This window comes from Prunus dulcis, chromosome 5 (genome assembly GCF_902201215.1).
Source record: "Prunus dulcis chromosome 5, ALMONDv2, whole genome shotgun sequence".
Lineage (NCBI taxonomy): Eukaryota > Viridiplantae > Streptophyta > Magnoliopsida > Rosales > Rosaceae > Prunus > Prunus dulcis.
Window position 1 is genome coordinate 12,729,589 of NC_047654.1, and position 11,566 is coordinate 12,741,154.

At 38.3% G+C, this 11,566-nt stretch overlaps 2 protein-coding genes across 2 annotated transcripts in view; both read left to right on the forward strand.

Moving 5' to 3' along the window:
• Positions 1-173: 173 nt before the first annotated feature.
• LOC117628436 (ubiquitin-conjugating enzyme E2 27) lies at positions 174-2,507 on the forward strand. Its single transcript, XM_034360895.1, has 5 exons — positions 174-495; positions 940-988; positions 1,507-1,666; positions 1,884-1,973; positions 2,177-2,507. The coding sequence occupies exons 1-5, from the start codon at positions 315-317 to the stop codon at positions 2,282-2,284; spliced, it is 588 nt and encodes a 195-aa protein (XP_034216786.1). The 5' UTR covers positions 174-314; the 3' UTR covers positions 2,285-2,507.
• Positions 2,508-5,715: 3,208 nt separating this feature from the next.
• Positions 5,716-11,566, forward strand: part of LOC117629061 — a 16,476-nt gene continuing 10,625 nt past the window's right edge. The window contains exons 1-8 of the mRNA XM_034361583.1: positions 5,716-6,456; positions 6,536-6,820; positions 7,775-8,092; positions 8,418-8,645; positions 8,983-9,083; positions 9,167-9,290; positions 9,898-10,224; positions 10,437-10,456. Of these exons, the coding sequence (XP_034217474.1) occupies positions 6,163-6,456; positions 6,536-6,820; positions 7,775-8,092; positions 8,418-8,645; positions 8,983-9,083; positions 9,167-9,290; positions 9,898-10,224; positions 10,437-10,456 (1,697 nt within the window). The 5' untranslated portion in view covers positions 5,716-6,162. The remainder of the gene's footprint in view (positions 6,457-6,535; positions 6,821-7,774; positions 8,093-8,417; positions 8,646-8,982; positions 9,084-9,166; positions 9,291-9,897; positions 10,225-10,436; positions 10,457-11,566) is intronic.

Below are 11,566 nucleotides of genomic sequence, written 5' to 3' on the forward strand. Positions count from 1 at the left end.
GATTATGCATAAAATCAATACCAACAACACTTTTAACAAAAATTTTACCAAACGCCAAACTGCTTTCTCTCACAGCTGATTTCTCTCACAGCAAATCTGACAGCGATTATTTTCACAGCACAGCAATGCCAAACTAGCCCTTAGAGAGAGAGATATTCACATATATACACACACTCGTATAGAGGAGAGAGCTCGGTAGAGAGAGAGAGAGAAAGCGAGAGCTTTATTCGCTATTCTGTCATCTCCAACCTCCATTTCCAACTGGGCCTTTATCTCTCCCTGAGTTCTCTGAGATTCTCTGTAAGCAATTGAAGATGGTAGACTTTGCTAGGGTTCAAAAGGAGCTTCAGGAATGCAGCCGAGACGTCGAGCGCTCAGGTATCAAAGTCAGCCCCAAAGGCGACGGTAGTCTTGCCCGTTTAATTGGAACCATTCCTGGCCCAACTGGTACCCCTTACGAGGGTGGCACTTTTCAGATCGATATCGCATTGCCAGGTTCAATTCAATTTCCCTTGTCAAGAATTGTGCTGTTCTTTCTCTTTTTACTTGTATTTTTGGTGTTCTTTTATGTTTAATTCTTGAGAAAAGCTGCGGAAGTGAATGGGGTTATGCCAAGATTGAAACTTTAACATGTTCATTGTTGTAAATATGTTATGGGGTCTATAGTGGGTTTGAATTGAAGCTCTTTGCAGCAGAAGAAAAAATAAAAAAGGGAGTTACTTTGTAGTTTTATGTGTTGTCTAGTGCTGTCAAATTTGGGGTTAAGTGGGTAAAAGGCCACCATGATAAGACTTAGTGCTTGCTTTTTGATTGCATTATTATGCAAAAACAGTTTAGCTGGTTGTTTGTTAACATGGCTGTCTATTCGTAAAGAATGAGAAAGGAGTATGTTAAAATTCCTACTAACATGGCTGTCAACTGTTGGATTTCTTCTTGCAGATGCATACCCTTTTGAGCCTCCCAAAATGAATTTTACGACCAAAGTTTGGTAGGGAATATTTATGTTCATATCTCTTCCTCTTGTTTTTTTTCCCGACTCTGCTGGTTCATTGACCATACAATGAGGCGCATTATGGGATGTTGTCATATATAGCAGTTTTGATTATATTGCATATAAGAGTATTTTAGCACTTCTGGGATTTAGAATTTTCTTCCTTTTAAGTCTTTATGTAGTCAATTGAGATTGAAGTAAACTGACAACCCATTGCATGTACCGTGGGTTGAATTCAAGTATTTAGTAGTCCTTGATCATCGTGGACTGCAAGATCGGGACTTTGATGGAACTTTCTTGATTTGGCTTGGAGGTCGATAATTTGGTTCTTAGTATACCCTGTTTCCTGAACTTTATATTGTTAGTAATAACAGTTTGTAAAATAGAGATAAAATAAACTGGTGACAGTGTGTAAGAATCTGGGGGGCAGATGAATTTGTATACTTGAAGAAATGATATGCATAGGGATCATTAATATAGAATTTTCTATTGTGTATGTATGTCACCTGTTGAAGGCACCCTAATATCAGCAGTCAAAGTGGAGCAATTTGTCTGGATATTTTGAAGGACCAATGGAGCCCAGCTCTCACATTGAAAACAGCACTTCTTTCTGTACAAGCATTACTTTCTGCTCCTCAACCAGATGATCCTCAAGATGCTGTGGTGGCACAACAGGTCTAAACCTGCTTTTGTCCTTTATCCAATGATTCTGCTATTGCAAAAATTTTGTCTTTCAATTGATGTTAGATTATGTTTTGTGAATGTGCTGTACTTGGAGAGTATCAGACTTACAACTGATTGCTGCTAGTCTTGCCTTGATGGTGGTGCCTTTATGTATTTATTTATCAAATTTCTCTCATTCTAAGTTAGTTCCTTTATGTCGATATTGCAGTATCTTAAAGATTACCAGACCTTTGTTGGCACAGCTCGATACTGGACTGAAACTTTTGCCAAGAAATCGTCTCTTGGGATTGAGGAAAAGGTCAGTCTGATCCTACCTTCTCTTTGATATGCTTGACTTTAATGTCTATGGAAAGAATAGATGCATTTTGAAACTTAAGTCACCATAAAAAGAGTAACTCTTTTGAAAGCAAACTGAGCAGTCTGGCAGATTTTTAGTTTATTTACTTATTGATAAATCTGCAAAATTGGAGATCTGGTAATATATTGAGTTTTCGTGTACAGGTACAAAAACTTGTAGAGATGGGGTTCCCTGAAGGTCAGGCAAGGACTACTTTGGAAGCTGTTGGTGGGGATGAGAACTTGGCCCTTGAAAAGCTTTGCTCCGGTTAGCCAAAAAAGAAGAGCTTGGCGGCAGCTGCCAGTAGATTTACTATTTTATAAGTATATATGCCACCCATCCCAAGAGGCTGGGAATTATACTCACATCAAGGATTAATTGGATATAAGGTTTCCTTTGTTTAGTTCAGGTTTTTTCATCCTTAATATTTTGCAGACGTTGTTATTGCCCTTATTGAACAGTAGTGCTAAAATGTTGAACTTAAATTTCATTTTCTGCACCCATGTTCTTCCAACAAATCCGCCTCACAGCAAATGGCACAGCTAATATGTTTTTGTGTTCCGGCAAGGAAATGTTCTTCTGTTAGGTTCCCAAGTTTATCACCTGTTCATTGTTCCTTCATATTAAACTAAATACAATAATAATAAAAAAGGATACAGTGCCGGTTTCCTCCCTGAGCTATCACGCTAGGGTAAACAGCTGTTACAAAACCCCAAAAAGAAAGAGAGGCCTCCATGTGGGGCAACTACATTCTGGTATTGTTGAATGCCTAAATGCAATTACAAACAGAAGAGACTGAAACTGATCTCGCAGTTCTTTTTATACAGGAGATTGATGCCATTACAAACTTCTCATCCCAAATACGAGTGCATACACATACATGTACGTGTAGTAGGTATAACGACAAAGCAATACAAGAGCAAGCACTAAGCAGAATCAATTAGCAAAATGAAAGCACATTTTGGAAAACTAATCAAGAGCAATGGTAGACAGCCACTCTCCTCGAAGGAGGAGGCAGGCACATGATAAAGAAGGCCATAGCAAGCACCAAAGCCAGCAGCAGCCCCAGCAAAAGCTCATCTGAATCCAAGCAGCAGAAGAAGATTCCCATTTTTTACTCTCTACTTCCTAAGTTTCTGTTTTTTCAAAACTTCAAGAAAAAAAACAACAAATAAACAAGAATGCTGGCTGGCGTTTGATCACTTGACAGCTTTAGTGGGTGATTTGATCTCTTTTATCCACAGAACCCCATATGCAAAACCAATGGACAGTGGACACGTTTGTCCAATAATTTTGTGCTTCTTTAACTTCGAGTGGTTTTGGTTGTCCTGCTTCTTTGTGGCTAGGAGCTGTCGATTCAGCAACATTACATGCTTCTACTCAAATCGAATCTTCTCTCTTTTCTTTTTAATTTATTTATTATAGTTACATGAAAAATAAATCATCTATAAACCTATCCATATCTATCTTAAGATTATGGGGCCAATTGGATTAAAGTTTGGAATTATCAATTGTGTGTGGTGTAAACACATCTGATTTTGTTATGTTCTTAAGATTATGGTACTTCTCTTTCGTTCTCTTGTCAACGTTGAAATATGTCATAAACTCGAATTTCTCACCCTAATTGATTCGAAACAATATCTTGATTAAAATAAAATAAAATAAAATGGCCAATTTACAAATAACAGAACGTAAAATCCAAACAATTGGGCTTTTTTATTGGACCCCTTGTTAAGGTTTTAAAAATGTCACCGCACTAGCCCAATGAAGAGATTTATGTTCTAAAGACATATACAAAAGATCTTATTGTAATTGTGATACTTGAACCTTTACTTATAACAAGTGGAGCCTTACATAATTTGTTGTTTTGTTCTTGAGATCCTTAAGTCAATAATGATAACCATAACTAACTATATATGTTTAGATCTCTATTTCAACAAAATATAAGATAAATACAAAATGGGGGTAAGTTGTTTGATAATAATTAAATACGAGATTTCATGATATAGATATATGTTAATAAGTCAACGGAGTCTAGTTCAGTGAAAAATGACATTAATTTGCATATCAATGGTCTCATGTCCGAACTCTATGACGCATTCACAGTGTGTGTGAAAAATTAAATTAAAATTTAAAAGAACCAAGGTTTGTTGAGCATACTCATTACTTCAACCGATGCATGAAGTTGACATGAGGTCACTCTACCATCCAACATACATTTTTATTAATTTGCCATTCTACCTAACTCAAAAATGCAGCAAGGAAAATTAAATTCAATGAGCAATGAATGCAATGTTTGATGTTTCTAGAAAGACCTTTGGCATAGAACTTTTGTCCTTTGTTTGCCATTTTATTATGTTCTAAAATTTTGGATCTTAGAGTCAAGACAGGTCAATTCTCCATTTAAGAACGGCACAATAAACTTGACCTTCATTTTCTTTGACTCTATAGTTATTTATTTAATAAAATATTAAGACCCATTTGATGTGTTGCTTAATCATGATTAGTTAATTAGATAGAGCATTTAGCTAAATCACAAAAGTTGGTGAGAAAATTAATAAAATTCTTGTGTTGAAATTTCTTTTTCCACAATCAACACAAACTAACAAACTTTGTTGCCTGCCACCATTGCCTTGTACTTGAATTCAACTGCAAGTTTTGCTCCCTCTCTATGTTTTCTGTAATAAATGTAAGAATCTAACCTACCATACCCTTTTTTAATAGGTTCGGTGGGGTAGTTAGAATTGAGTTTAATCTCATTTGCTACTCATCCCTTTCACCCTAGACCAAATAATTCAGCCCTCCAAAACCGAAACAACAAGTCTTGTAGATTTGGTTCAAGATGCAATAGGTTGGAGTGGGATTAATTTGTAGGTAGCGTCTAAAGTAGTTATTTTAAAATCAAATGATAGTGGAGTAGTGGGGATTTGAACAAGTTCTAATTTGGGACTCGGACGTAACGAAGCTACTCATTTATAATAGTTAAATTAGTGGAATAAGTTGATCTATACCCTACAATGAGGATGTCTACTAAGAAAAGTGATAACATCTTTTCTCGACCACCTTGTAATGCACTTTAATAATTGGAGACATTGATCGTATTTGACACTCTTCAATTAAAAAGTTAACCAAATCACAAATTGTTGTACAAAATGTGGTCGATTAAAATGAAATGATAATAATTGTGATCAAATGGTTAAACGATACCATATTTTCTTAAGTTTGTCTTTTCATTCATGATCGTCACAAGAAAAGTTAATGAAAATAATACCAATAAGAAGTCGGACGGAAAATGTACATACTTTCTTTATCCACACTACAATTTAGGGGCCGAAAGATAAAAATGTTAATTATTCAATTTTAATCATAATAGTCTAATCAAATCATGCATCTACTTTTCTAAAAACTATGATTTCACAGATATTTTAATGGGAATCCTAGAAGACTAAAAACCATATGATTCTTATTGTACACAAGGAGTCAAAATGTTAGATGGTATAATTTTTTGTTACAAAAAAAAAGGAACTTGACCCTGACCCTAGAGCCGTGTCAAAAAGTAGCTTTCTTCTCTTGGTTTGACTTTTGGGATCCCAATCCCAACTCCCAATTTTTACATTCATGTCAGCAATCAGCATCTTCTCTTTCTGTTTCTCTTTTCCCTCTGCGCCTCTCTCTCTCTCTCTCTCTCGCCCGCGGTAAAAATCGTAAATCCGCAGACAATTAGATCCCCAACACCGTGGCATTTCCGTAATTAACTCCAAAAACCATGACGCAATTTCTACACCATGGGACAAGTAAGACTCTCTCTCTCCCCCCCCCCCTCTCTCACTGCAATGACACTGAAGCTCATCAGTAATAGATTCCCAACTGAATCAAAAACGCCAACTTTGGCCCTCTCTCGCTCTCTACTTCTCCTTGTTTGTCCGTCCACCACTCACCTGTAAAACCGCCACCTCCCGCCGCGGTTTCAATTTCATTTCCAGATACGACGTCGGCGCCAAGCTAGACGAGTTTATCTAAGAGACAGATACAATCCAATACAATAGACGGCCTTGAACTAACCGTCAGCGGTTAAACGACGCCGGACTGCCGTCGCCTGAGTAGTATACATATTCCCAAATGCGTCGCCGGAGCTTCGGGAGCTGAGACGATGGGTTGCGTTTTGGGCACGGAGGCCGCCGGAGATCGCCGAAGATCCGTCGGAGCTGGGCACCGTCGCCGGAGTGTCGAGGCGCCCTCCGGAGTGGAGGCTATCAGGAATGATAGGAAGGAGGCGGTAGCGAGGCAGAGGGAGAATCACACCGGCGACTTTCCGGCGATCGAGCGCCGGAAACCTTTCCCGGCGAACCAGCAGGGTTGGCCTTCGTGGCTCTTGGCCGTCGCCGGCGACGCGATCCAGGGTTGGACCCCTCGTCGCGCCAACACTTTCGAGAAGCTCGCTAAGGTGCTCAAAATCATGACTTTAACTCTTCGGGTTTATCTAATTCCTTTTTGTTTTTTGAAAATATATATTTTTTGTTCAGATTGGGCAAGGGACTTATAGCAATGTATATAAAGCAAGAGACTTGGTTACTGGGAAAATTGTGGCTTTAAAGAAGGTTAGGTTTGATAATTTGGAGCCAGAGAGTGTGAAATTCATGGCCAGAGAGATCAATGTGCTGAGAAAGCTTGACCATCCCAATGTTATTAAACTTGAAGGCTTGGTCACTTCAAGAATGTCTTGCAGCCTCTACTTGGTTTTCGAGTACATGGAGCACGATCTCTCTGGCCTTGCCGCTTCCTCGGGAGTCAAGTTCACTGAGCCTCAGGTACATTTTGGTTTTAGTTTCTATCAGTGATTGAAGCTTTATCTTGCTAATTTTCATTTGGGTTGGGTTGTTGTTTAATGGTAGACTGTCAGATTTCTATGAATTGTAGCTTGGTTCATGGTAGTTGAGCTAGATTTTGCTGTCTGCTTTCCAAAGATAGTTTTTATGCGTTTGGATGTGTTGTCTACTTCGCCTTTATTTGGCCACGCTGGTTCTTGAATTCATGTGGCCCTGGTTGTCTTTTTTGTTTTGCTTGTTTTTAGCTTTTGATGTTACCTGGGACCTTCCTTTCTAGGCTGGATTGGGTCCCATACCTGGTAGTTTGAGCTTCCAGATTTTTAATTTATATGCAAAGGGCAAGTCATATGATGGGGTAGGTAAATTCAGCAAAATTTTGGTTTGCTCACATCACTGTATTAAACGTAGATAAAAAGGTGGGATTGCTTCGAAGCTGATGGGAAGAAAGGAATTTCTTTAGCTTTTTATTGTTTTGATTACATGGGAAGAAAGAAGTTGAATTTAAAATTCCATTATCTGCAGCTTAAGTTAACTCGAAACTCGAGTGAGATCAACATTGCTCAAATACTTGGTTTAGTCAAGCTCTTTTTTTCATTTATTTCCTTTTATCTGAAGGAAAGGAAAATAGATTAAACAAACACCTGTGAGGTAGTTATGTCAAAATTTTGTTCACAAAAGATTAACTATTTCACTTATGTTACAAAACAATTGATAACCATTTTAGATAATATATGGGATTAAATGGGCACTTGAAAAAATTGATGAATGGGCTTAGAATTGTATCTTACAGAAAGTAAGCTAGCATCTTTATTGGTAGGCTTGTAGTAGGTGACTTCCTGCACCATTTGAATCTGATTTGTTCAGCTCTTCATTGCAAATACATAGAATTTTGACATTGAAAGGCTGATTTGTTTCTCAAGATATTCTCTGTGGCAGGTCAAGTGCTATATGAAACAGCTGCTATCTGGGCTTGAGCATTGCCACAACCATGGTGTCTTGCACCGTGATATCAAGGGATCCAATCTGTTAATTGACAATGAAGGCATTTTAAAAATAGCTGATTTTGGACTGGCTACATTTTTTGATCCTGAGCAGAAGCAACACATGACTAGTCGAGTTGTCACTCTCTGGTACCGCCCACCTGAACTTCTTCTTGGGGCCACTTTCTACGGAGTTGGTGTTGACCTTTGGAGCGCTGGCTGCATTTTGGCAGAGTTACTTTCTGGGAAGCCTATTATGCCAGGACGGACAGAGGTATTTATAATTGCTTTGTTTTATAGTTGCCCTTCTCATTAGGTTATCAGTTCTTGAAAGTTCTGTTCCAGTTATTCAATTGTTCCCGATTCTTGAATAATGATCTACTACTGCACTCTTTTGAAACAATTTTGTGTCTTCATTTGGTCCACTTCTACTTGTGAGTCTACAAGTAAAATACAGCAATTCTTGTGAGATGTTGTTCTCGTCTCTGTATACGTTTTGAAGTCCGGTTTCTTAATCTTCTTGCAACATTGCTATTATTTTCTGCTCAATCTATGATTTTCAGTTTGACAAACACCTTTTGAATTATTTTCCTGTTTAGGTTGAGCAACTGCACAAGATATTTAAGTTATGTGGCTCCCCATCTGAGGAATATTGGAAAAAATATAAATTGCCAAATGCAACACTTTTTAAGCCACAGCAGCCATATAAGCGTTGTGTAGCAGAAACATTCAAGGATTTCCCAGCTTCTTCACTACCTTTGATCGAATCTCTTCTATCAGTAGATTCTGATGGACGAGGCACTGCCACCACTGCTCTCAATAGCGAAGTAAGTGCTCTCTATTTGATTTTAATTTTTCTGAGGAAACAATAATGTGAAGCTGGGTTTTATATTTTGAAAAGAAAAGCATGATCTCCCACCAAAAGAAAAAGTAAAGTAAAGCAAAATAAATCGCAAGGATGGTTAATTAGTTCCAGGGCTCTGTGACATGTACCATCTGCTGAGAAGTCTTCTTAAAAGTTGTATTTCTTGTCAAAAGAAACATATATCACTCTCTGGGAGTTAGCAAGGGCTTAGTGCAACTGTGTTCTTTACCAGAAATTGACGTGATGGTGTGCCAAACTCTTTTGTTATGTTTAATTGGTATTTTGTGATCTGGGTACAGTTGTTCACTACGGAGCCTTTTGCTTGTGAGCCATCAAGTTTGCCAAAATATCCTCCCACCAAAGAAATGGATGTAAAGTTACGAGATGAAGAAGCTAGAAGGTTACTCATTTACTTTTCTTCATGTTTGATGCTTTCTGGACTCATTTTGGCATATCTTGACAGATGATATTTGTTGTCCTCAGGCAAAGAGGTCTAAGTGGGAAACCTAATGCTGCTGAAGGTCCCAGAAGAGTTAAAGGTCGTGAACGAGTCGGTCGGGCGATTCCAGCTCCAGAAGCTAATGCAGAGATTCCAGGAAACTTAGATGTACGTGAAGCTTCTCTCTCTCTCTCTCTCTCTCTCTCTCTCTCGCGCACACACACACACACATCTTATTTATATGCATTCTCACCCACCCCACTCCTCCGTATTAGAAAACCCTGAACCCAGACCTAAATCCCACCTAATTATTTCTGGAATGTTATGTGGGCTCTTTCAAAGTTCTGAAATCACAGATCTTACCTTTCTCAGTGTCACAGATAGTTCTTTTTTATTTTCGTTATAGTATACTAACATGAATCTAGATTTTAGCCTTTGGGTTTGGGTTTTGACTACTAAGTTGATCCTGACGTTTGAAGTTTGTTTGTTTGTTTAGCATGCACCCCACTTGATTAGTAGAATATGGCATGTCAAAATTCTTTCACTACTAAGTGGTTGATCTGACGGTATCAAAATCATCAGATCATTTTACGTTGAGCAACATTATATGCACATATCAGCTACAATTTATCCTCTGTTTGATATTGCTATACTTTGAAGAGTAACCACCACAAGGACAATCAGTGTGTAAACAGTGGCAGTTGTGGCTTCATTAAGTTTCCGTAGTGACACTTGTTCTCAGCAAACTTATAGTCAAATCTTTGCTGATTTGCAGAGGTGGAGAGTGATGACACAAGCAAATGCCAAGAGCAAGAGTGAGAAATTCCCACCCCCACATCAGGATGGAGCTGTTGGATACCCACAAGATACATCACATAAAGGCCCAGTATCATTTGTCACAACAACTGACGCTTCATTTGGATCAGTGATCTTTAACACAAAATCTTCTACATCTGCTAAAAGCATGGGAGCGATTGGGGGGCCTTCGAGGAGGAGGAAAACCAATAGAGACGACCCCCGCATAGCTCCATCTCGGAAGTTGATCCAGGCATTCAAGCCTTCCTCAATAGGGCTCTCGATGAATTTATTATTTAACAGTAAATAACCGATTTCTGAGCGTTTTTTGAAAGGTGAAAGTAGAGAAAGAATCATTTAATGTCAATCATCTTTTTTGGTCCCTTGAATTAGGGGTTTCTCTGTCAAGCTTAGCTTGGTTTTTGAATGCAAGTTTTTTTGTTTTCTCCACTGTTCTCCATTCCCCCATTTGTTGTAATTAACCCTTATAAGTGTTTCGTTGTAAAATCTGCACAACAGGAACCCAAAAAGGACTCACGGTATATTCAGTGAAATCGAGTCCCACTTATGCTGTACAGTATTTGAAACCAAGTGCTTAATTTCTTTATGACTACTACATATGGGTGCTTAAGTTGTTAACAACAGTTATTTTTGCATCCGATGTCCTAAGTTTGAATCCCCCTTTCCATTATCGCTTGTATCAAAGAAGAAAAAACTACCTAATAGTGGAGAGGAAGTGAGGACTGATTATGAGTCGGGTTGGTTTAATATTTGGATGGTTTGAGTTGGGTGAACTCGGTCCGTCATTTTGGACGAGCTGGGCCTGCGTGTTGTGTGTACTCCAATTAACCCGAGCTTGGCTCAACATTCAAAGTTAGTTAACCCAAACTTGTTTCAAATGAATCCGACCCATTTTCAGGTCAGGCAAGTTCATAACTCTGGCTTTGATTTAATTATTCTGCAAATTATGATGTAATATTTACTTTATTGTCATTCTTGTTGCTGGTTTATGTTCTCTCATAAAAAAATGTTAACTTCAAAATCCCCACGTCTCTTGAATTGCATGCAATGCTTTTGCCATCAACGACATTCTATTCGAATGCATTTTCTACAGATGCTAGATAGAATGCCGTCGTTTCTCCTGAACACCGACGCCTTTTTTAGCGTCGTTTTCTCATGAATACGCACGCACCCACCCTAACTGTTGCTCCATAGAATTAGTTTTTAATCTACTTCATATATTGTGCTCTCTCTGTCTGAAATTGGTCGTATGTCAAGCTCTCCCTCTCATTTCTAAGGGAATTGAAGGCTAACTTTCAATTATTTAGTATTTGATCGTACTTAGTTTTCCATCTTGACTCACTTAAGCCTAAAGGAAACAGAAAAAAATTGAGAGGTATTATATAAAATGTGATTGTAGACAAAGAAATTTTGGTGTAATAAATTTCATTGACAAGAAAATAATTAGGGTTCGGTGGATTAAATCGTGGGCCCCGTAATTCGCCCATGTGGCGTGTGACTCATCAAAATCGGTTTAGTTGTCAAAAATGACAAATGGCGACATCCGACGGAGAGCATCAAACGGTTCAAGATGAAGACAAAATTAAAGGAAAGAATCTTCTGTGATTGACTTTGATTTAAATCAAATA

Bases quoted from the DNA above. Each gene is read 5' to 3' on its own strand.
- LOC117628436 (XM_034360895.1), top strand. From the start codon at position 315: ATGGTAGACTTTGCTAGGGTTCAAAAGGAGCTTCAGGAATGCAGCCGA. The intron at 989-1,506 runs GTAGGGAATATT...CACCTGTTGAAG, and splicing joins AATTTTACGACCAAAGTTTG to GCACCCTAATATCAGCAGTC. The intron at 1,667-1,883 runs GTCTAAACCTGC...TCGATATTGCAG, and splicing joins ATGCTGTGGTGGCACAACAG to TATCTTAAAGATTACCAGAC.